The sequence below is a fragment of the Triturus cristatus genome, chromosome 2_2, assembly GCF_964204655.1.
Source record: "Triturus cristatus chromosome 2_2, aTriCri1.1, whole genome shotgun sequence".
Taxonomy (NCBI): Eukaryota; Metazoa; Chordata; class Amphibia; order Caudata; family Salamandridae; genus Triturus; species Triturus cristatus.
The window spans coordinates 318,549,717-318,574,371 of NC_140582.1; the positions used below are offsets into that span (position 1 = coordinate 318,549,717).

The 24,655-nt window shown below is 41.9% G+C and overlaps 1 protein-coding gene across 1 annotated transcript in view; it reads left to right on the plus strand.

Annotated features, from left to right (window-relative positions):
* COL25A1 (collagen type XXV alpha 1 chain) overlaps nt 1-24,655 on the plus strand; it is an 898,191-nt gene that overhangs the window by 456,007 nt on the left and 417,529 nt on the right. Inside the window, exon 3 of the mRNA XM_085641379.1 lies at nt 14,068-14,112. Within this exon, the coding sequence (XP_085497505.1) occupies nt 14,068-14,112 (45 nt within the window). The remainder of the gene's footprint in view (nt 1-14,067; nt 14,113-24,655) is intronic.

The following is a 24,655-nucleotide window of genomic DNA, read 5'->3' on the forward strand; positions in this document are numbered from 1 at the left end:
GGTAGGCCGCTTGGGTGGGGGCCGGTTTTAGGACCCTGGGGGGCCATTTTTGTTACCGGGGGTAGGCAATCGTGGCCCCCGGTAACAAAATCGACCGATACCGGCCCTCTCAAACTGCTCGGCTGCACTCCCCCTCACCCCAGAGGGGGGCCGGCTGAGCAGTTTGCCAGGGCCGGTTTCTGTTACCAGTCCGGCCCTGATCTTAGACAATTAACTTTCGATACCGTTCATCAGTTTGTCACCTGTACATTAAGAAGATTATTCAGATGGTGAAATATTGTGCTGTCAACATAGCTCAAGTATTTGTAGACAGTAAAAATTCCTTAAGGCAAGTGCTTTATTTGTAAAGGAATAATTGTTGGTGCTAAAAGTGCATCTCAGAAGCTTGCCTTCACTGCCGCCAAATGCCTGGGTTGCCAAATGCTTGATTCATATACATCCACCACCATACACTCCCTGTCTCTTTATTTCACTCTTGCAGGTACTTTTTCAACCACTTTTTCTCTCTGCGATTGTCTTTTCATCCTTCTGATTTTCTCTTTTCAGATCTTGCCTACTCCGTATGCCATAATCAAGTGGCCCTCATCATATGGCTTCTTATTTGTGTTGCCTTTCCCTTATTTTCCGTCTTTATCAACACTTTAGTTACTTACACCCAGAACTGTACTACTACACTTAGCCACTCTACTCTATGCTACTCCACTCTATGGCACTCCACTCTTGGCAAACCTATGCCACTCCACTCTACGTCACTCCACTCTCAGGCAATCTATGCCATTACACTCTGCGTCACAGCACTCTACGTCACTCCTCTCTATTCCTCTCCACTTTAAGCCACTCTACACCACACCACTCTACTCTGCACCACTCCACTCTACGTCACTCCACTGTGCGCCACTCCACTCCATGCCACTCCACTCTACTCTATGCCACTCTGCCATAAGTCATTTCACTCTACTCTATGCCCCTTCACTCCACTCTACACCGCTCCACTCTGTGCCACTTCACTCCACTCTCTCTACATCACTCTACTCTCCATCGCTCCACTCTATTCTACACCACTTTACTCAACTCTATGCCACTGCACTGTATGACAATCTATGCCACTCCACTCTATGTCACTCCATGCCACTCCATCCCATGCCACACCACTCCACTCAACTCTACGTCACTCCACTCTACGCCACTCCAATCTATGCCACTCCACTCTACACCACTCCATTCTACTCTATCTCACTCTACCATAAGCCAATTCCCTCTACTTTAAGCCACTCCGCTCTACTCTACTTTACACCACTCCATTCCATTCTACACCACTACATGTCACTCCACTCCACACCAATCTATGCTCCTCCACGCCACTCTACTCCACTCTCCTCTAGCCAATCTACACTCCTTCATGCCACTAACATTTAGTCATGCTGAACAGCATCCACACTGCAATTCAACATGGCAAAAATACATTGGCAAATCCAATAGCTCTCAAATATGCAAGACCTATTGGCTTTGCCAGTGCTTGCCTGCCTTTCTCTGTCTTTTTCTGAGAGTAAGTCTGTTGATGAAAAATACACCCCATTCCAAAAAACTGAATGTCCATGGGCTCCAACTGGAAACACTGGCTTATATTAAGCACTGCCTGAGACTGTAGCTTTTTCACATTGCAATCAAACATTTGATCTGAGCGGACTCGAAAATTTGAAGTGGCAAGCACTTGACTATGGAAAGACCTACTATTTATTTACTTGCTTTTTTATCACCGATGTAATACAGATCAGTAGGCCTGCTGACCCTTGGTCCTTGATATATGTGGGAGCAGGCCAGCCAAAGTGAAGCTTTAGGGGCCCTAATCAAATTATGGAGGGGACATTTTGCATTACGACACTGTTCGCGCGTCGCAATATTTCATTAACGTGCATTACGCTGTATCATTGGTGATGTGATTTCACAGAATGTCACACACATTCAGTTATTTGGCTTCTTCTCAGCTTCCTCAATTAGTTGTGGTCCTGTGAGGTTTACACTGCCAGACATTAGCCACATCACCAGGAAGAGAAGCCACTTTGGGATCCTATCACCTAATATATAGCGTAGATTATGGTTAGATGTGGGATAGGTGCATATTTCACGCTTTGCCCCAGCATCTAATATTCACTTATTAGGAATGCCTTCTGGTGCACTTCCTGTTTGGTCCACTTTCTGATAGGATGTGCACAACCCACCCTCATTATGTAGGTCATCTCCCACAGACTAGTGTCACGTCTTCATCTTGTGTGGACAGTTAGGAGCACATGCAAGAATGAAGTACTTGATGACTATACCTCATATCTCCAAACACCAGGTTTACATAATCATACACCTCTCCGCATGCTAATTTTAGTGTACTTTAAGACTAAAAGTGGCACGCTTTTGCATGTCAGAATCATGCTGCAACAGTGTGCAGGAAATGAGAATGTATTAGAACATTGGAATGTTGAGCGCTCCATTGAAGACATCGCAGTAGAAGCCCGGAGAGCAAATCATTTCACAGCTGTCGCTGTGAACAAAGGCCCCTCGAAGCCCGAGGAGATTTAAACCCCCTCGGGCTCTGGGAGGCCTTTGTTTTTACTAATCAGAACATTCTGCCCTTTAGGGGCTGAATGTTCTAATAGCCTTAGAGCCCTCTGTAGCAGGCTCTACCGGCCATCAAAGGCCAGCTCCCTTGTTAAAGGCCCGAGCCGAACTGGAGCGTTCCTTTAATGGCCGGTAGAGCCCGCTACGTTGGGCTCTAAGGCTATATTAATTGACTTGAGTGTTAGCAGCTCCACCAAATGTGAATGTTGGTATGGAAGGTGCACTTTCTTGCTTTTTTCTTGCAGTGCACTGTCTGAATTACTGTTTCCTTTCATGTGTTTTTGCTAGTACTTCATTCGTGATGTTTGATGAAGTTGACCAAATTCTGCTGCTCACCTTAGGATAATTCGACACTGCAGCTGGGTGTAGGGACAGGAACTCACATCCATAAACGCGCGCCTCTACTCCTCATTAGAAGCCAAACCTGTCACCTACGGTAGGTCTCACAGACCTTTCGCCATAAAAGAGGAACAGAATGGTCTGTGGGAATTCTGGTACTATCCCACTTTGGCTGCCTTTGAGGTCTACTCACATGTGGCCGCGCTTTTAAAGATCTCTTCCATTTGGCGTCTGTGGGAAATCACAACCCTTTCAAGACAGGTTTCCTGTCATTTTCGGAAATGTACTATAAGGCAGCAGTGATGTTGGCAGCTGCACTGCACAGGAACAGCAGACCCTCACTCCTGGCTGTCTTCTGTATGACTTGATGTCATTAATCATTTCTCAAACAGCAGCTCCCGGGAGATCCGAGCACGTGTTTTATACCAGGATGTGTGAGTGGCATTTTAAAGCACAGACAAATATTGCATCTGATGGTGGGGTGGAAAAGGGGCCACTAAGAGGGGGGTTGTGGGATTTTCACACTGAACATATATATTACCCAAAAACAAAAACAAAACATATATATATATATATATATATATATATATATATTATATACTGGCGGTCGCCAGTAGATAGTTATAGTTGGGACCGTGTTTCCATAGGAAATCTGAAAATTCTATTTTGAATAACTTTGGCGCCGGTTGACGAATCCTCGCGAAATTTTCAAAACTAATGGGGCGCTCCGCTCAGCTCTTACCCTGAAAGTCTCAGGGTGATTCGTCAAGCGGGGGCTGCGAAAAAAGGGGGGTCCCAAAACGTGTTTTCCCCATGCATTTTCCCATAGGACCTTTAGTCGAAGGTACAGCCCGAACGGCTGAACAGAATTACTTGAAATTTGGCAAAGAGGTAGTCCTCAGGTCAGGCATGTGCCTTTTGCATATATGGTGTCAATCTGTTCAGTAGTTCCTGAGAAAATTGCATTTAAAAGCACATAAATATCTATAAGCGCGCACCGTGCGGCGCACGGTGCGCGCACCATAACGTGCGCGAGCGTAATTCTGATTGGTGGTTACATGTCAGTCAACATTCGAATCGGTCGAAATCAGGAAGTGTCGGCCGCCATTTTGTGTGTAACAGTAAAAAAGAAAGGTGGAGAATGTGAAAAGGGGGCAGGGTAGAGAGTTCCTGACCCCCTAGCCTTTGTCAGGGGGTCCCTGAAGGACCCCGAAGGGTGAAAAAAACATTTTAGTTTTTTTTCAAAAAATCGCGGTGTGCGCACACCGTGCGCGCACGGTGAAAATCCTTAAAATAAAACAAAAAACATTTTAAACGAGCCATTCCATATTACAGGATACAGTCAATCTATAACTATATACATAGGTAGCTTATTGTAAAATAAATATATAAAAAATATAATAAAACATACATAACTTAGCATTTAAAAAGCCTTACAAATTCACTTAAAAAACCATAGGTTTCACACACGTTATAGTTAGGCATGAGCATTTAAAAAACCTTGCAAATTCACTTAAAAAACCATAGGTTTCACAGATGTTATAGTTAGCTGGACATTTCACTCGTAAAAAACCATTGAAATTCCCCCGTTATAGTTAGTTCAGATAACTATAAATCGCGCGACCGCCACTCTATCACAAGGATGATGTCATCAGTGATGTCATGAGTGATGCCACTGACCATGTCATGAGTGATGTAATATGTGACGTCATCAGCAGTGGATTGCGGGCGCGCGAGTTATAGTTATCTGAACTAACTATAACGGGGGAATTTCAATGGTTTTTTACGAGTGAAATGTCCAGCTAACTATAACATGTGTGAAACCTATGGTTTTTTAAGTGAATATATATATATATATATACACATATACATCAACCATTCCCGACTCGCTTAAAAGTCGGACACTGACACAGGAGTAAGCTCTGCTATCCAGCTCGGGTTTATTTGTTCTCTCGCTTAATATTTATATATATATATATTTTTATTTTTTGTTTGCTTACTTCCCCCTTGAAAACCTCCAAGGACGGTGAAGACACAGCAGGTGAGCTTATGTGTAATTCATCTTTATTGCGACCACATCGAACGTGTTAACGTGTTTCAGCTGAAACGCAGCCTTCTTCACTGATGGGGAAATATAGTCTGTTCCCAGTGAGGCCTCCAGTCAGTGTTCACAAAGTGAAAGCTGTCCCATAGGGAGGGCTCCTAGATAGCTCATAGGTTATCACTCCAAGTTAGGAATCATAAACCTTTCAAATATAGATATATATATATTCGTTTTCAAACTATTTGAAAAGCAGACCTACATTGTCTTCTGCTCACTGTCAATCCTCATTGTCAGTGTGCCCCCTGAATATTGAATCAACAATATCGAAGGCACAGAATATGGAGGAAAGAATAAAATATTTACAGGTAAACAAGTCTGGATTTTGTATACCTACCTCCAGATTTACGTACCTATGCAGTACGAATATTTTCAAGAAATGTAGATGTGGAGTTAGGAATACTAAATCTATGTTTCCCTAATTGCACTTACCTTTCGATAGTTTGTCCCTCAATATTCTGTCCTCAATATTAATAAGCCATGATATTGTTGGTGCCGATATTCAGTAGTACAATCCTCAGTAGTACAATCTCATGGCCCTGTGATAAAAAGTTATTCATTTTGCCCTGTTCTGTCCTTGGGACTGGTTGGATTGAAATGTAGAAATTGGTACCTGTGTAGTAATGGGGTGTTCCTTTCTCAAAATCATTTAAGAAAATAGATACAATGGCCCTCTTTGTAACTTTTGGTACTACATGTATTGCAATTCTGGGTTTTGAGGCACACTCTGCACCCCACAATTTTCCCTAGGTATACGTCGACAGCACACGCTTACTGAAATTTATACATGGAAAATGCTTGTAGCAGTATTTTTATTCCTTTTTTACAAAAAACACAAAAGCACAAAGAAATACAAAAAAAAATGTAGTAAAATCTCTTCGAAGTTAATGCCGTAACAAGCAATATTCCAGATAAAAAATAATTAAAAACATTCAAACCTATGTGCAATGGTTCATATGCAGAATCGCTAAATAGCAACTAAAAATGCTGATATGTCGAAAGGCACCCAGAGTACTAACCCATCATTAATTAACAGCACTAAATTCCATCTTGCCAGCGAAATAGTTATAGCGATAATTCTTCCTGTTATTCTATTTGTAATAGCATAACATCCATCATTTAGAAGATCAATATTACAATTCATGGAACTAGACCAAAATACATAATGCAATAGATTTCTAGAGTGCGTATACAAAAATTGAGTACAGAGCATTGGCCAAATCAATAATACAAGTGGTGGGACAGGATTAAAATGCAGATATGCACAAGATTCCTAAAGTGCAAGTGCAAAAATTAAGCACAAAACATTGGCAACAGGAATCAATTGCACATCCTGGCGCTTAACTACAGGTTCTTACATCTTAAGCGCCAGGCATGTACCAGGTATTTAGATAGAGCAAAGGTTAGCCATTCTGTACTGTCACTTCTTATGATTCTAGTGGTAGTCTTCCAGTGTCTCATGGAAAGGATACGACAAATCGGGAAAACCCAAATTCTCCTATTAGCAGTCTATCTATGACAAACACATAAAAAAGTTCTTCTGTTTCACAGCTAGCTTCACATGATGGACATTTAGGAGAACTATTGTGACCATACCATGTACTGCAAAAACCAATTACTGTCACTAAACAATATCTGAATTTCAGATTCAGAGACTTTGCTTGAGGGGGTTCAATTCGGTTCAGAAATTCCTTACAGTGCATTTGGTCTTAAAATCCAGAACCTCCCTGTGATCTCCCCAACGGTATTGTGATTCAACCAGAGTCCATTAATATGAAGCCAGCATCTCAATTTGAGGTACTTCAACGTATTTCATTGCATACTGCCAGGATTAGATCAATGGTTACGCACGTCCAGTCTGAATAACCATTGTTTAACATATTTGAACAAAGGTATACTCCTTTAGTATCGAGTGCAAGCACCACAGAAAAGGATTGCCTTCGGGGGGGTGTTGAGTTATGAGGCCAAACGTGGATCAAATGGGCTAGCAGTCTAAATGTTACCACATACCTACAATTTTGAGACCAAGGTCCAAGCAAATGGGAATTAGTGGCGCATACCTAGGTTGCCCAAGGACCGATCTCATAAAAATATTCTCCGTTTTTACGATAACCTCTATTTTGTTAAATCCCCAAATTTCTGTGCCATACAGCGCAGCTCCAATACCTTTGGCCGATAGATCTCAATAGCTGGAAAGACTGGCTTGAATTTAGATGATTTCCGTTTTTTCTCTAGGGCTGAGCTTATTTGTTGGAGTGACAACTGACTCTTTAAGATTTGCGGACCCCAGGCTAGTGTGTTTGTAAACTTAACCCACAAATAATCAAGTTGCTTTACTTGTCCTAAAAGGGCATTGAGCAATTTGACCTTGCCTTTATATGGCTTATGCAGACTGAATGCCTTACATTTTGTCTTGGCCACAATGTTCCCACATGATACCACAAATTGATCCAGAAGATTCTGTAATCCCAATGGGGTCGTGGAAACGAGTACGGTATCGCCAGCTGTGTGGCCGGCAGTCTTAGTGGGGGTCACCATTACAGTCAACTGGGGTCTCAATCTCAAGACTCTCGACTTACTCCCAGTCAGTGCTAGGCAGACTCTTGTCCATGCCTTGGTCACATCCAGACTCGATTATTCTAATCTTTTGTATCTGGGTGTGACAGCAAAATCCCTCAACCGTCTCCAGGTTCTTCAGAACGCTATTGCCCGTTTGGTACTGAGGCTTCCAAGAAGAACATCATCTAAAGTGGCCTTGAAATCCCTCCACTGGCTACCCGTCGGGGAACGGATTATCTTTAAGGCACTATGCCTATGCCACCGCATCGTCACGTGTAGGGCACCCACTCCTCTCTGTAATCTCATTACTCCCTACAGGCCTGGGCGGTCGCTCAGATCCTCGGACACTGGACTGGTCACCATCCCCAAAGTTCGAAAGGCCAGAATGGGAGGAAGGTCTTTCAGATTTTTGGCAGCAAAAAAATGGAACCTACAACCGTTGGAGCTGCGCCTTGAATCCTCAGAAAGCAGTTTTCGTAAAGCACTAAAAACGCATCTGTTCCGCACTGCACTGGTATGATTTCTTGCATGGGCCGCCTTATTGCTTCTCCTCTTAGCGCGGGGACACGCCGGGGTGCGTAACCATGCGCTCTACAAAACTCCATAATAATAATAATAATAATCTGGCTGTTAATGTAAAGGGCGAACAGAGTTAGAGCCACAGCGTGTCCTTGCCTCACCCCTCTGTTGGTTTGCCCTTACTTCCCAATCTAATCAGTGCATAATTATCCATGTGGAGCCTAATTATATTGTCTAATAAGTACTTCGGAACCCCTGAATTTTCCAAAAATTTCCAAATTTTACCACTGGGAATAAAATTAGATGCTGCGCATAGGTCCACGAACACTACATATGTGTTCTTTTTGGATGACCACATAGTTCCATACTATGATTAAAAACCTAAATGATTGGTTGATAGTGCTCATACTTTCCCTAAACCCAGCCTGTAGGGGCGATAATATCTATCCCTCATTTAACCAATCCTGTAGTCTCAACAACAGATGCCTGCAAAATACATTTTGTGAAGTATGAATCAGGCTAATTGGCCTATAATTAGCTGGTTTATTTTAGTCACTTTCTTATATACTGGTACTAACTCTGCTCCCTGCTAGGAATCTGGTACCTCAGCACCCTTTAAGATGGCATTAAGACATTGGTTAAGAATGACACTCCATATTTCAGGCTCAGAAAGAAAGATATCACCTGGAATGTTATCTAGTCTCGGCCTGTAATATACCAAGTATGGGGATTTTGCTATAGTTAGCACCACCTACATCTACTTGTTGTGCACCATTTTACAGGAGACAATCCTGTTTTAACAGATGCTATAATTATTGCAACCAGGGTGACTCACTCATAATGAGGGCTAGTGTTCTTTTGAAAACTCAAACAATAATTTCTGATTAACTGAATACAACAGTGCTCTCTGTGTTGTGTTGAAAATAAAGACTTTTGCATTATTTGGTTGTGAGCAAAAGTGGTTCTTTTTAGGAGGAAATGTTAGAATTCATGAATATTCATGAGAAGGACCATATATGGGCACTTGATTATTTGCTGATTACTCGATGAACAGTAATACTTTTAATTCAATGCCGCTTGTTGTCACGTGGTCCATATAGAGCTCTTATACACCAGATGAATGTTGGTGGGATTGAAGATGTGCTCTCTGGTGACTTGCTTGGTTGAAGTGTGATTGGTCAATGGTCCTCCAATTACAACTCAAGATGATACACCTATAGTTTGTAGTGCCCATTTCCTCAGTAAAGAATGCAGTCATCCTGATCTAGTTGGGCTGGTAAGGAGGCGAATGATTTCTTGAAGAGTGTCACTTTCAGAATGTTTTGAAAAGGGGCGGGACCAAGAGATATCAAGCTGGGGTTGAGAGAGAGTTCTAACTATTGCAAAACAGTTTTTGCCTCAATGCATTAAATGTTTCGGGCTGGTTTGGCTTTATGTTCTGGTATCCCTCAACCTGACAATAGTAGAAGGATCATATTAGGTTATCACTATGTGAAAGCACGTTTTGCCGGGACAGTAGTAATTGTTTTGGGAGATGCATAGGAAGCTATATGTAATTTACTGTTCTGCTTGGAGTCGGTCTATCGATTTTACCTTGTGGAGTTGTTATTCGTTTCCATCATTTCAGGGGAAATCTAGAGACCTGGGTTTGGATTCTCTGATGATCTTTGCAGCTCTGTTTTGAGCAGATCCATGTGGATCTGATACAATAGTCACGCATGGCAGTATTGTTGCTCCCATAAGTTGCTGCTGATAAGTACACTGAAGAAACCTGAGAACATTCCTACGCATATTGAGTTGAGAATTGTGTCCTTGATATGAACTTTGACCAATTTGGTGAAGGAGAGGTCTGTGCTGAGCTTCATATCCAGAATATTTACGGTGCTTAACTGGATTAAGGCTACGTCACGGGAGCCTGGCCACCTGGAAGGAATAGATCTCCTGTTGAGCAGCACTTAAAACTTCTGTTTCATTTGTATTCAGACCTGGCTAAAGTAATTTCACTTGATTTCAAACAAAATCTGTTTTTGGCATACAAATATTTTATCCTGTATCTAAGGTATAATCAATATTTTTAGTGTGTACACTGTACGATGTCTTTGGGAGGAATCTAGAGAAGGAGATAATGTTGCAAACTTACCTGCACCAGGGGCACAAGTCTATCTTAAAGAGTAACAGGGGGTAATAAGTTCCCAAGAGAACCTGTATTTATATTTGTATATTAATATTAATAAAGTATTAGGTAGTCTGTATTCAGACCAGCTGGTAGTAGCTGAGGAGGAGGGCAAATGAAATTACCAATCCTTACACCTTGATCCATTTCTGTATGCATTCATTTCAGATCTCATGGTGTATTGTATCCTTGGCAGTTGCTGCTCTACTGGGAAGTCGAAAAAACAGATAGCGATTTTCGAAGAGGTTGTAGGCTTCAACCTATTTCGTCTCATCAGTATCTTAGTGTTTTATAAAAGGTTGGAATTGGGTGGTAGATGGAGAGCCGATTATCGTCAGCTTTTGGTTTCCGTAGGAGGCGGATTATGAATACAAGGGTGAGGAAGGTTCCATTTGGAAAGAGGGATTCAGGAATTGTGTTATCTTGCATGAGAAAGGGGTCTGTGATGAATACCACTGACAGGTTGCAATTGGCATACATGAGGCTTTTAACTTGTGTTCAATCTCCAAGGCTTGGTCAAGGCTCAGTGGGTTGAACAATACTAAAGAGGTCTGATTTGATGAGTAAAATATAAGGGCAGTATGTACGTGGCTATCTAGATAGTCAAACAGATGTCACTTCAAATGTTTACAATTTTTGCACTGAAAAAGGCAAGGGGGTCTGCCCAAGGTAACTAGGTAGTGCACAGTGATTTCCTCAAGGACCCAGGAGCTGGGAACTCCCTGTAGATTTAGAACAAATTGCTGTCTCACACTGCTGCATGAAACATCAGAGTGGGGGTATTTTATAGCTTTCCATAGAGATCTGTGGTATTCCTTGTGTGATCCCTGCAAAATGTTAGTGTTGAGATTGCAGGACGGTCAAGCAGTGGTAGCTCTGCGTACCTTAGTAGAGTTAAATATCATGTGAATATGGTGTCTTGATGCTATCTGCAAAATAAATGAATCTTTTAATTGGTGCCACTGCCCGACATCTGGCCGGAAAATCAAAGAAAAAAAGTGGCAATCGTGGTTAGGCCGCATATGGTAGATATATCCTCAGATTCATACAATTCAAACAGGATCTTGAATTAATAAATACAAAAAATTGTAGATTGAAGGGATGTTGTGTTTTGAGTCAACGTTTCAAGTGTATGATCGGCAGAAAAAATATCCTAGAAAGGCCACAGCAACGTTTGTGGCCATCAGGGTAAAGCGACAATATACTTTCATGAGCACAGTCGGACATGACTAAATATCACTGAGTACATGATACAAAACACTGGAGAAGAACCAGTGGAATTATGTATTAATTTTCAAATATATTTATTTGGTTGGTTTCTCACACAAAAATGCTGCAAAACAATTGATACAATATGATATATAGACGTTTTTCCTAATGCTTTTAAATGCAGTTTGGGGGACAGTGGGCAGTGATGCCTAACAAGGTAATGCATCTGCTGCACAGTTGTCCCTGAAATGATCATGGTCGACCTAGAGCATGACTGAAATGAACAGGGCAGTTCAAGGTGGTGAGTCATGGCCACTATAGAGGGGCCGATTCCGATCCGGTACGGAAGGGCACCGAACGCGATCCGGCCGGAAAAACAACGAGCCGTTCGTGTGTTTTCTGCCCGACTCGTACAGCTGTACGAGCGAGCAAGTACGATGCGAGCTAGGTGAAATTCACCGACCGAGTCATTTCCGGGTCCGACCGCTCCGTACGTCTCGGTCGTAAGCTAACTGTGGCGTGCAATGGATGCGATTCACGACTGAGCCACTACAATGCACGCGCCAGACAGCCTGAGCGAGCCGGAGTGTCCGGCTCGCAAAACGTCCGGGTGGTTGCCTTTGGGGGTCCGCGTCGCACCCCCTGTCACTCGCAGCCCTACGACTCCGACACAGGGAGAGATCCAAGGGTCCCCCCAACACAGGCATGTACGGTGCGGATGGCACCAACGCGTACCCACTGTAGGGGGCACCCTTGCGCGAGACGTACCCGTTCAGTCAGTGGGAGCCCATGTACGTGTCGTACGACCGGCTCCCATTGACTTCTATGGGAGTCTGACCGAACCGAGTCCGGCAGCATACGGCCGCATCGTACTCGCTCGGTCGGACTGCAGGACTCCGGCTCGGTCGGAAAACAATCCGGATCCGGCTCGGTCGGAGTGCTTTCCGACCCGGATCGGAATCGGCACCTAAGTGTAGCAGCTATTTCTGTATGTCTAGACTAAGTGCATTATTACATGTTTGGCGCTGTGGGAGTGGAGATTCACCTCACCACAAAACCCATGGTTGAACCGCCCAACACATTAGGAGTTTTCTCCTGTCTGGCAGGCGGTTCTTTGGCGTCCCCACGGCGGTGCCTTTGAAATAGGCACCACAATGGGAACATCGAAGGTAGTACCTGCATGGCGTGGACTGTTGTAGTCCATGCCGTGCAGGTACTGACTGGGGTGCAGGCACACAAGGTGGCACAACATATGCCCCCCTGCATGCATCCCATTGGCATTTGTTTCCTCACCGCCACACTTTTCATGACAGACCCACCGCCATGAAAAGTGTGGCAGTGAAGAAACTCATAATATGCTTACCAGTGCTGCAGCGGCCCCAAGAGTATCTCTGATCCCTGGCGGTTGCGGTGATCCCAGGGCAGACCGACTGAAGACCGCCACCTCCGCACCCCCCACAAGTCTGATGGTCTGTGTACCGTCAGACTCATAATGAGGCCCTAAGACTGCATTAATTATCAACATAGGACCAATTCAATAACTTTTGTCACTCACATACTAGCATTATGTTTACCGTAATCTTTTATACATGATGGAAGCTCTATCTTTTCAAGGAGTAGAGACTCCTATTCTGTAAAGATTCTGTACTGTTTTGTGTGGAGAAGCGCATTTAAATAAAGCAAACATTTTACCACACAAAATCAAGCTCAATAATTTGTTCATAAGGTTAGCTGAAAAGACATTTCAAAACTGTGTTTCTTGTCTTTGTGATGGAATGCATTGGCTTGACTTCACATTTTTAAATTTACCTTTCTATGTACTTTGCCGAGTGACTAACATTGTGTTTATTGTATTCACTTGGCTATGGCACCACTTCAAGATGGTGGCCCTTTCTGATCTTACCAACCCTGGCATCTGCTCCATTTGCCTCTACTCATCAGCACTGTGTGGCAGGGAAGTGATCACCAGGGCTTCGTTTAAGAGCTTCGGGTGGTCAAGTTTCAAACAATAGCTCTGAACCGCCCTCATCACCAAACAAGTGGTGATTTGAGAATGTACTTCAACACCACGTCATGGATAGTAAGCACTATATAAAATACAGTTACATATGCAGGAGTGGGTGCCATCTTTAAAAAAAAAGCTGCCTCTCTCTGCCAATTACATTAGAGGTCTCTGTATCCACGATGTATATATTCCTCAGCGAATTAAGGCAGCAGCCACAAAAGAAACATACACTGTGACCCATCAAAGCCGTGAGGGCCTCTTGGCAGAGGAAAGCTAAAATATGTCTCCAAGCAAACTTGTCAACAGTGTATGTAAGACCTTTTTCCAATGATTACAGCTTGCCTTCATAGGAAGCAGCCTGGGCCCACAGCTGCATATTGGGTTGTACAGTGTTTACCGCTTTATTGGAAGTGAACTAGTGAAACTGAGGTGAAAGGGCCCTGGTTTGCTCGTAATTGGTGGCAACAAGATGGCGCATGTCAAGAAATTTAATTGAACAATTGAATACGTAAAAATTCTGAAGCTAACTGGATATCTGTTTGTGTTTTTCAGGTCCACCAGGAAAACGAGGAAAAAGGGGTAGAAGAGGTGAAACTGGTAAGTTTTCCCTTCACTTGTTAGAATGTTCTTATATTGTTTTCTCGTTTGTTTGCATAATCCTAAAACAAGCATTTTACACAGACATATTTCAGTGCATATTTCTGTGAACATTCATCCAACGAGCATGTAAGTCTACTAGTATTGCCAATGTTTGTAACCATATGATAGGTGATTTGGTTAAAAGTTGGTCAAAAATTATTTCATCCGAACGTCTTTTAAAAAACCTCTTTTAGTGAAACTCGATTCAGCATACTGCTTTTTTTAATCACTTCATAGACAATTGTTTGGAAAAGATTCGCTAAAGGTGGCAATGATTTATAACAAAATAATGAACAATAATAAAGAGTAACGGAAAGTGCAAATTCTCAAGTATAATATTTGTATCAATGTGTTCCTAAGATTATTTTCAAGACATAGACTAGATGCTTGTACTATAGATTATTTGGATAGATGCATATCTATGTACTAAAGGTCTGTCTGCATGACTCTCAGATTTGGGTGGGCTGAAGATCACAGGGTAAAGAATGACTGAAGAGGGATATGCAGGTCAGACTAGGGTTTAGTTTTAAATTGCTTGTTACCTATTCAATATCTTGCAGCCAAATACACTTTCATTCTTTTAATAGTTATCTGTGGTGGTTATCAAATTTTAAGAGCAAAATATGCGAAAGTTCACCAAGAAACACTATTAGCATTGTTATATAAGGCACTTTCATGGGAAAGTCTCATTACTAATTATGAGTGGTCACTGGAAACCAAAGAATCTGCTCATCATAACAACAAATCTCCAGTATTTTCGATTTGCTACAAATAAAAATATTGAGCAGCCTATGGTGGTCATATAGACACTGGTGGATGGCCCATCAGCCTGCCAGGTCAGCAGAGGGCATGGTGCCAGCCTACAGAAGACTGCCCAGCCTGCTTACGGAGGATCTCTGGGGTGAAAGTGCAACTATAAGTGCAGCAGATGCACTCTCATCACCATTAAATGTCTAGTATGTGTCATTTTTTACCTGCTCATCATTCAATGTTGCTTTTCCAATACAAGGTCCTAAAGTGTTGGCTTATTCTAAAAAAGCAAAACAATTAATTGTCCTGAGACAGAGGGACTTTTTTCTCTGTACATTTCCTGCTTCTCTCTAATTCCACCATGCCTTGCACGACAGTCCCTAGAAGGAGAAATCATTGAATACGTTTGGGCGACTGTCACTGGGACCCTGGATTTATCTGGTGGACATATTGCTAGTCAAGGATTGTGGACTTCAGAGCTGGTGGAGGCCTCACTGGTAGAAATATTGTGGTTCCCATACCTCGAAATAGGGTAGGGGACCTGCTGGTTTTTCAGACTTGTAAGTAAACGTGATGAGGTGGGGGGGGGGGGATCAATAGATGACAGAATCGGAGTTATTTATTTAATTTTCCCTTTTCTGTCGTCTGTTGACTTTACCCTCTTCCGTCCCGCCCCCTCCCCAAAGGCGCTTAACTGCACCGGCCGCCGTTGTCCGATATACAGGAGTTCTCCTGCACTGTCAAACCCAAAATGACCCACCATTTTCTTCTTAAACCTTCTCTCCCTTCTGTTGTTCTCTGCACACATAAGTAGTAGTTTTTGGCTGTGATAGCTACATCTACACATTTCTATAGAAAATCATACTCCAGTGCCCTAAATACGAAACCTTTGCATGCCACTGCCCAGGAGTGTCACAGGACCTATTATTAGTTCAGAATTTCAAAGTCCTCACAGGCCAATTAAAAGGCACCAATTACTTCTCTCATTTTGGGTCATTGAGAGTTATTATTTTAAGGAGTAAGACTTAACTAGGTATAAAAATATAAACAGCCTTGTTAACGCTTTTTCAAAAACTTGTTAAAGCTTTTTCAAAACGACTTTTGTCTGAAAGCAGTCAATTAAATTCAACGATTTATAGTGACACCCTGCAGAAGGTACATTTACAGAAAGTAATGAAAAATGTGCCTACAATGTAGCAATATGAAAAGGAATTTTCCTGTCCAAAAGCTAATGTCAGTCTTTTCCTAATCTTTGCATGCTGTTAAATTAAAGCACATTGTCCAATTAAAATAAGGTTTATTTCTTTCGGTTACATTAGAAGTTAAAAGCTTTAAAAAAGTGTTCCTTGTGAAAAGAAACAGAGGTCTTGTTTTCTGGAAACACGATAAAAGCAACATGTACAATAAAAATTGCTAGTCAGTGAACATCAAAGTCCTTAATACCTAAATATTTAAGTGGGTGGTAATTTAGCAACCACTATCTTGAGATTATCAACTGATGGTAATGACTCTTGTGAAATAGAATTAATGCTCGGTAAGTTCTGTTGGAGTGATCACCGCCGGTGGTAGTGCAGCCAGCCCAACGCATATTTCTTTTCATGTTGCAGCTGACATGCTAACAGTGGTAAAATATACCACCAGAAAGTAAAATTACTTTCACCCGAAAATGCCTTCAAATTTCAAGGAACCACAGACCAGAGGTGTTGGATCCTTGAAAACAAACGAGGTTAGACTAGCAATACAAAATAATATGGATACCATATGATTAGCCAGAAACCTGTCCCAGGATGCTTGTTTCCGGTCCAGGGAAGACATGGCTTGGCAGTTCGGACTGGAATGTTCCCATGAGGCACAGGGTCAGACTGATTTGCATATGGCCATGTCTGAACTGGGGTGGTGGAGTGAGCTAAAGAATGATGATGGATTAAACCCAGATCAGTTGACTGGGGGTGAGTGCTTGCAATGCTCAACACTCCGTCCATCATCCCCTTTGGTTTTGCTACCTCGAGTGATAGCCATTATTAATCTTATTCAATATTGACCAAGACACATTAATACATAATCAACAAGAACTGCAAAGTTTATTTACTTTAATATTTGAATTAGGACAATTCTAGTAGTGTGGTGTTTATATCATACACATGGAAATGTGCTAATGTAATTATCAGGATCCCAAAAATATTTAATGCATAGGGCCCGGTTACGATGATGGTCAGACAAGTATCCGACCGCCATCACTGCGGCAATGGAACTGCCCAACATGTAGTCGGCAGTTCAACCTGCCACATTAAAATGCGAACATAGTGTAGGTGGTTGAAAAAATGCCTTTTTCCATTGCGGCTTGTGCTGCAGCCCAGAAAAGGACCACAGTACAAGCCACAATGGAAAAAGGTATTTTTCAAACATCCATGCACCATGTGCTAGGCACCAAGTGGTGCCTGGCCCACTGTGCATGTATGTTTCGGGGGGCACCACAAGTCCCTCCAGGACCCATAGCGGAGGCCCACAGGGGATAAGGGCCCTGCTGAGGGCTTGGACCGCCATATAAAGGCAGAAGGAAAGGGACATCGTAATCAATACGGCAGTGCCTCCACAGTGACCGCCCCCATTTTAGGGCTTACGGTCCGACCAACGCCCCAACCGGCTCCATGATCCTGACGGAGGCGTCAGTCGGTCTCTCCGAATGCTGCATTCCGACCGAATCATAATCCAGTGGTCGGGCCGCTATCCTGGCTGTCATTTGGACCGCCACTGATGGCCGTCTGCCTGACATCCTAATTGGGCTCATAGTGTAAATATAGACACCACAGAGAACCTGTGCAAAGTGCCATCAACCATCACCAGTATTTTGTGGAAATGCAAAACCAATACAGAAAATTAAGTAACATTTTAAAATGCTTTTCCAGTTATAATTGTTTCAGAGTTAGAAACACTATTAGTGTGCATGAGAGAAAGTTTTTGGACACCGTACTCTGTTCAAAACATCAAGAGAGAGCAGGGGGCCAAGTCATAGCTGCTTAGGAAATCTTGATCGGTTAATGAGTTTCCTTTGGAATAGGTTTCCCCGGAGATCCTTCAGGCCCAGTGCCTCTGTCAGGTGTGTCAATGCGTTTTGATCCCAGTTCTCCTCAGGACTGTGAACTGGAGGGCCTTAAACTTAGCTCCCGGAAGGAGTACGGCATGAAATGACTTAATAGTAACTGCCGGATAGCAAGGCAGGTGGCAACTTTAGGAGAGTTGTGTGGAGCACGATTAGTCAATTTCATAACATGGACAGGGAGAGCAAGTTGCTTACTCCACTCTATAGAGATCTTTATTAACAGATCACTTTAATGTCGCAGTCACGGTCCACAGCGGCTATCTTTACTCCCGTGGCACACCAAATTGTAACAAAGATTGCGCAGGGTTAGTAACTTGGCTCTCCCTGTCTCTGTAGTGGAATTGGCTACTCATGCTCCACACAACTCTCCTCAAGTTGCACCCTGCCTTGTTATCCGGCAGTTGCTATACGGTCATTACAAAGTACCATAGTAATATCATTTTCCACAATAATTCCCAGCACATAAAGCTCTACTGCAGGGGTCTTCAAATTGGGGGACGGGTCCCCTAGGGGGGCCAAAGTGAGCCAAGGGGGGGTGCCAGGCTCCGGCAAAAAAAGCATTATGCTGATAACAGTGCTTTGTTTAAAGCAGAACAAAGTGAGCGTCAGTAAGCCATTCTGTAATGGGCCATCACTAACATCTTCTGTCATTTATATCCTGGTTGGGAGAAGGTGTCAAAAAGGAAGGAACTTTAAATATTCCTCAAATACCCCATTTCTATTAATCACACGGTGGATACTTTTACACGTCAGTAAGGCCTGCTTGACCAGAAAAGAATCATGTATTTGATGGTAACAGAACTTAATTGCCATGTTTCAATAAGTCCAAACATATTTAAAGATTGGCAATTTAATAGAATAATTGTTTAAAATTCCGTGGGGGGCCCAATTATATATTTTTTCACTGGACCGAGGGCGGGGGGCAGCACAGCATTAAAAAGTTTGAATACCACTGCCCTACTGCCACTCAATTACTCACAATTGCCCTTAGCATATAAAGCACCAGTGACATACAATAGCATCTCTCTGTAAAGCACTATTAGTATGACAACAAAACCAGTTTTCCACTGACATGTAAAAGCACCGTAGTCATGCCAGGAAGCACAATTTTCCCCATCATGGAAAACACTGTATCCAACTACGTATCCACAGGTATCCACTGTTGCTTCGGCATGGAAGGCACAATAGACATGTTGGTACCCACAACTTTCATCCAGTACATACAGCACCATTGCCACTGGTAGGCAGCAGTCCAAGAACCCAACTGCCATGGCTGCTGTCCCCTAAACTACTCTTTGCAACACATATGTAGACATGCTCGGTAGAGGAAACGGAACTGCTTTATGAGGTAGCTTGTTACTTGTATCAGCCTGTCACTGAATGTGCCCAAGATAAGAAGAAAGACTATCAAAACATGTAACCACATGAGCTGCATGCGGTTAATATGTCTTTCCCACATCTTTAGGCTTTCTTTGGTTTAACCGAGTGTTAACCACAGTCAATTTTCTAAAAGGGATTGTTTTATTCTTTTTTGCTCATCCCCATTCGTGGTCGTCTGAGTTGTTCTATCTTGTTTGATAATTTATTTAACAATATTGTGTGCGCTCTGTTTTGGTCTTTTTCCAAGACCCAACGAGGGCCTTATGGAGCAGCACTGTGATAAAAGCCATGAATGCCTTGCTGGATGGTTATGGGTTCTATGTAATACCCGACCCTTCACCATCCCTCTTGTAACACTGCTGGAATGTTTCTCCTACCCTAGTCGCAGGACAGTAGAGGAGGCATTTGCAAAGTTCATGATATTCAGTGAGGTTAAGGCTGGGTGCCAGGGCTTCCACTTCATACAGAAACCCTACTGAAATAATCTTTGGCTATTCTACCATAATTCTGTCTTCTTACAGGCAAGGGGTCCACATAGAGCCTGGGATATTGAAACCAGGCCCTTATCAAACTACAACTGTGTATGGAGTCTGGAGTTATTGGCCCATGTAATGTATACCATCATGAATAAGTTGAAAACATGTTTTAAACTTTTCTTTACAAGTAAGTGGGATCTAGTCTGAAAGGGGCGAGAGGCAGAGTGAAGTCGGATATATAAATTAGACTGTTTTGTAGGGGAAGATATAATTGGGAATAAATATAGATCTTGTTGAATCTTGGTAATTTGTTCGAGTCACGTGGTTTTTTGGGTAGGGTCAGACGCTGGAATTAAGACTATTGTCTCAAAGTTCCATAATCATCATCCCCACCAATAGCCCACATGTCCCATTTCCAAGCAGCAGAAATTGGAAGACTTCAAATATCACTTTCAACAACAATAAATTACATTTCGCTGCTTTTTTTGTGTTTTAAAGTTTCTATAGACACTGGAAAAACATTGACATTACAAAGACAGAAGTATGTGCAAGAAGTTACTTTGCAAAGTTATTTAACCTAAAATTCCTTAGCTGTAATAAGGATGTTCACATAGACGAAAACCATGTTGTAAATCTAATCAGCAACAGACAGTAATGATGGCTGACTCGTTATCAGACAATTACCAGATGAGGGAGATAATTCATAGTCAGGACCACTGCATTTATGCAGTGGCGGAGTTCCAAATTATGCGGCAGAGAAGACTAAATAATGCGTCAAGAAAAGGCAAGTTATGGCACTTTTTATGGCACCGTTACCTCATTAGTTTTTCTTTTTAATACATTTTAACACTATCTGGGCAAAGGTTTCACCTCGTTAGTAATAGTTAACATCTTAATACAACAATCAGTAAAAACCGAAAGGTGATCAATTAACCTTTGCAATGGGCCTGCTCATGTACGGCAGCACATGTGGCAGCTTTGTGGGTAACATTTAATCTGTTTGCTCTAGAAATTTTTCATTTGTTAAAATCTGCATATTATACAGTAGATGATGGATTTTATGTAAAGTACAGACAGTCCATCACGATGAGGAAAACACAGCGGCCACAGAATTGCGTAATTCTAGGGGCATGTTCACAGGTAACATCTCTGCGACTAGAGTTACCTTACCAGATCCCTCTCTGTTGCAGACACTGTGATCCAAATTCAGAAAGGTTTTTCTAACAATAGTTGTGTCTGTAGGAGACAAAATCGTTAATGATTTTGGTTGAAATCTCATTAAAATTCTGTGAAATTTCAAAAACATTACATTAAATTGCACCGACAAATTTTATGAAATGCATTTAATGAGAAATTTGCTGATTTTATGATATTTTGCCTACATAAAACAATCAGCGTGGTCTTCTAGTGTCTTACGTCTGTCTTAAACACAAATTGTGCTCGAAAATTCAGGCCTGATGCATAAAGCAGTTTCTCTGAGTTAAGTCTCATACCAGATTTAAATGTAAATTACTCATGTATTTTCAATAAAGAGAAGAAAAACACTGTGAATCACCAAACATTTTTTCATGTTTTATTTCTGCAAAATACGCGACAGTCACAACAAAACTTGGAATAAGACACACTCATTCACAGATAATTGGGAATTCATACTTAGTGAAGAGCTTGTATCTGATGGCATAATGTATTCTGGGAGTTGTAGTGGCTTGCTTTCAGAGCACCATTTTGAATATCACATCTGCTAACAATAATTTGCAAAAGGGAAGCCCTGGGCCGGAAGCATAGTACCCCGAAATCGAGAAGGGACGTGGTAACCCTAAAACAGAGCCACTACAATGCGTATGTAAAACAGAATGAAATATACAACCCCCACCTTTACATCACACCTCATTCACTAGGGTAGGTGAGATCCGGGGTCAAAGGTAAGCCATGGGTGTAGAATGCGGCTTAACCTATAATTACAACAATATTACAATTTGCTGCCAAAAGTGGAAAACAGAAACCTAACAATATATCACTTTTGGCCATAACAGACCATCACCACGACTCTAAGTTTTGAAATTACCATAAACGTTGTGGTTTCTTTAGCACAGCCATATGTTCACTGTGCACGCTGCAAAAATGCACACCTGCATGTCTATGGATGAAAGCAGGCTTCTTCATAACTTTGCAAACTGACCAGATGTCAAATCTGTTTATAAGCTGTACAAAGAAATGATATTGGTTTCTGGGCAATAATAAAATGTTAAAATGTTTCTAAGCAGAAAAAAAAGAAATTAGCGGTGCATGTGTTCCCAATCAGGGCCTCCGCTCCTTATGTGCCTGGGCTTAGCCAGGAGTCAAGGCGGGGCTGGCGGCTAATGGAAAGCCATTGACTTCCGAACCACAGCTGCTGGGCTTAATAAGATGGAAATATTAGATCTGATGCGCGAGCCTTTGATATTGTCCTCAGGACGTGCTCAACCCAAGCCCTCGGAGCTGCTTAATTAGAAAAATGTGCAGTGATCGCCTCCGAGGGCCGGACTCTGAAGCCGGGAGTGCGTGATGGGCAGCGCTGGCCACGAGGTGATGAAAGGCGGGGGCCAGGAGTCTGATGACCAATGAACGCTAAGGGAAGGCAAGGGGGTCTCGAGGAAAGCGTCCTTGACTCTGAGGTCAAATGCCAAGGGTGGGAGAAAGTAAAGGCCTTATTGGAACAATACAGGGGCGTTGAAAGACAGAGGTCACTCCGTGGGTCACAAAGCCATTGAGCCCCTAAAAATGTGTACTTATGAAATGTAAGTTGAGCGCGAGCGGTGTAGAATCCGATTCCTTTGACAGAGTGAGGCCCATGGGCGCGTGCAAGTGGAGCAGCACCTACAACCGAGGACAGATTCCGTGTCAATGACAGCTTCTGCTGAGTGCTTCTGACAGGCACACCTGCGTTTCCAAAATGTAAAAATATGCATTTTAATTTATCATGAAACACTATATCATCAGGTCAGGTCAAAATAGCTTTATTTGGTTCCAGAGACCATAAAAGTTTCAAAAGAAGCATTACAGATTCAAATTTCCATGACCCATTTACACAGCAGCAAAGATAAAACTATTAAAAGAGAAAATAATGAAGATCAGTCCTTTGAAAAAGGATATAGTCCACAATACAGAGTACATTAATACAGCAACATTATGTCATCAATCATGTTCATGACGTCATGATTCATATAGTTTCCTAATGGCCATTGCAACCTTAATGTAATTAGAGACCGCGATACATAGAGCCGAAGTAGCCAAAGAATGCAGATAAGTAAAACACTTAGTATAGGTGGAAGGCCTGATTTCTCTTAGTAATGGGGCTAAACATTTCCCCCTTAGCACTTTATAAAGGGGGCAAAATGACCTAAAGTGCAAAGTGCTCTGAGCTGCCAGGTTATCGCATGGGCAGGGAATAAGTTGATAGATGAAACACTATCATAAAAGCATATTTTATCACTACTGCTACATTGTCGTCTGTATTGAAGAAACATATGTGTCTCGGTATCCTATATTTTCATATATAACCAGGTTGCTGGTTAGCTTTTTATGCAATTTGTACATTAAATCTCCTTTTTACGAATGACATCCTAATCTGGAAAAAGTAACGAATATCCATGAAGTTTTGCACCAAGTTATTTTGGTTTAATTCAGATTAGCAGACCATTAAAAAAATTTTTTTTATGGAAGTTGATCCAGTCTTTCGGAACTTTCATTCCTTGTAGCGAAAAAAGCAATTCCTACACTTCTGATCAAAGTTTACAGGAAGAAAATATCACTTGAGAAGAACACTCTTTAATTGCAGAAACATATATTTATATATATATATATTCCAACAAACGGTTCGCTGATTTTCCTGCCGCTTTCACGGTGGCGGGCTCGAGCGAGGTAGCGATCCTCCTTCAATTAGCACACATCAAGCTTTTCCGTAGTCAAGAAAGCACTCTCGAGCCCAACTCCATATGCGTGAGTTCTTTATTTACAAAATGACAAACAAACGCCCGACGCCTTTCGGTGCAGCCGCACCTCGGTCACGGGACCAAGGTGCGGCTGCACCGAAACGCGTCTATAGATATAGATATATAGATATATACATATATACATATATATACATATTATCTACTGGCGGTCGATAGTTATAGTTAGGACCGTTATAGTTAGTTCAGATAACTATAACTCGCACGACCGCCACTCTATCACAAGGATGATGTCATCAGTGATGTCAAGAGTGATGCCACTGACCATGTCATTAGTGATGTAATATGTGACGTCATGAGCAGAGGATTGCGGGCGCGTAAGTTATAGTTATCTGAACTAACTATAACGGTGGAATTTCATTGGTTTTTTACGAGTGAAATATCCACCTAACTATAACATGTGTGAAACCTATGTTTTTTTAAGTGAATATATATATATATATATATATATATATATATATATATATATATATATATATATATATATATATATATATATATATATATATATATATATATTTAGCAATTTGTTTTTATATATTAATTTATTTTTAATCAAAAATATGCTTGTTGTGAGCATTTTTCATCACAACTTGTAGTTCATTATTTGGGCACCATTTCCATTGTATTTTCATTATAGACTGGGTCTATCAGTTCATCGTGTAATGTTTGACAGACATTGGAGTAATTTATTTCTTCTTGGCATGGAATGATGTCTGGGTGCCTCACTTTATAAGTAGTTTATTTCAGTGACAGAGATTCAGACATTCTCTAGTGCTGACTTCCTTGACATGTTTTGGAGGGTG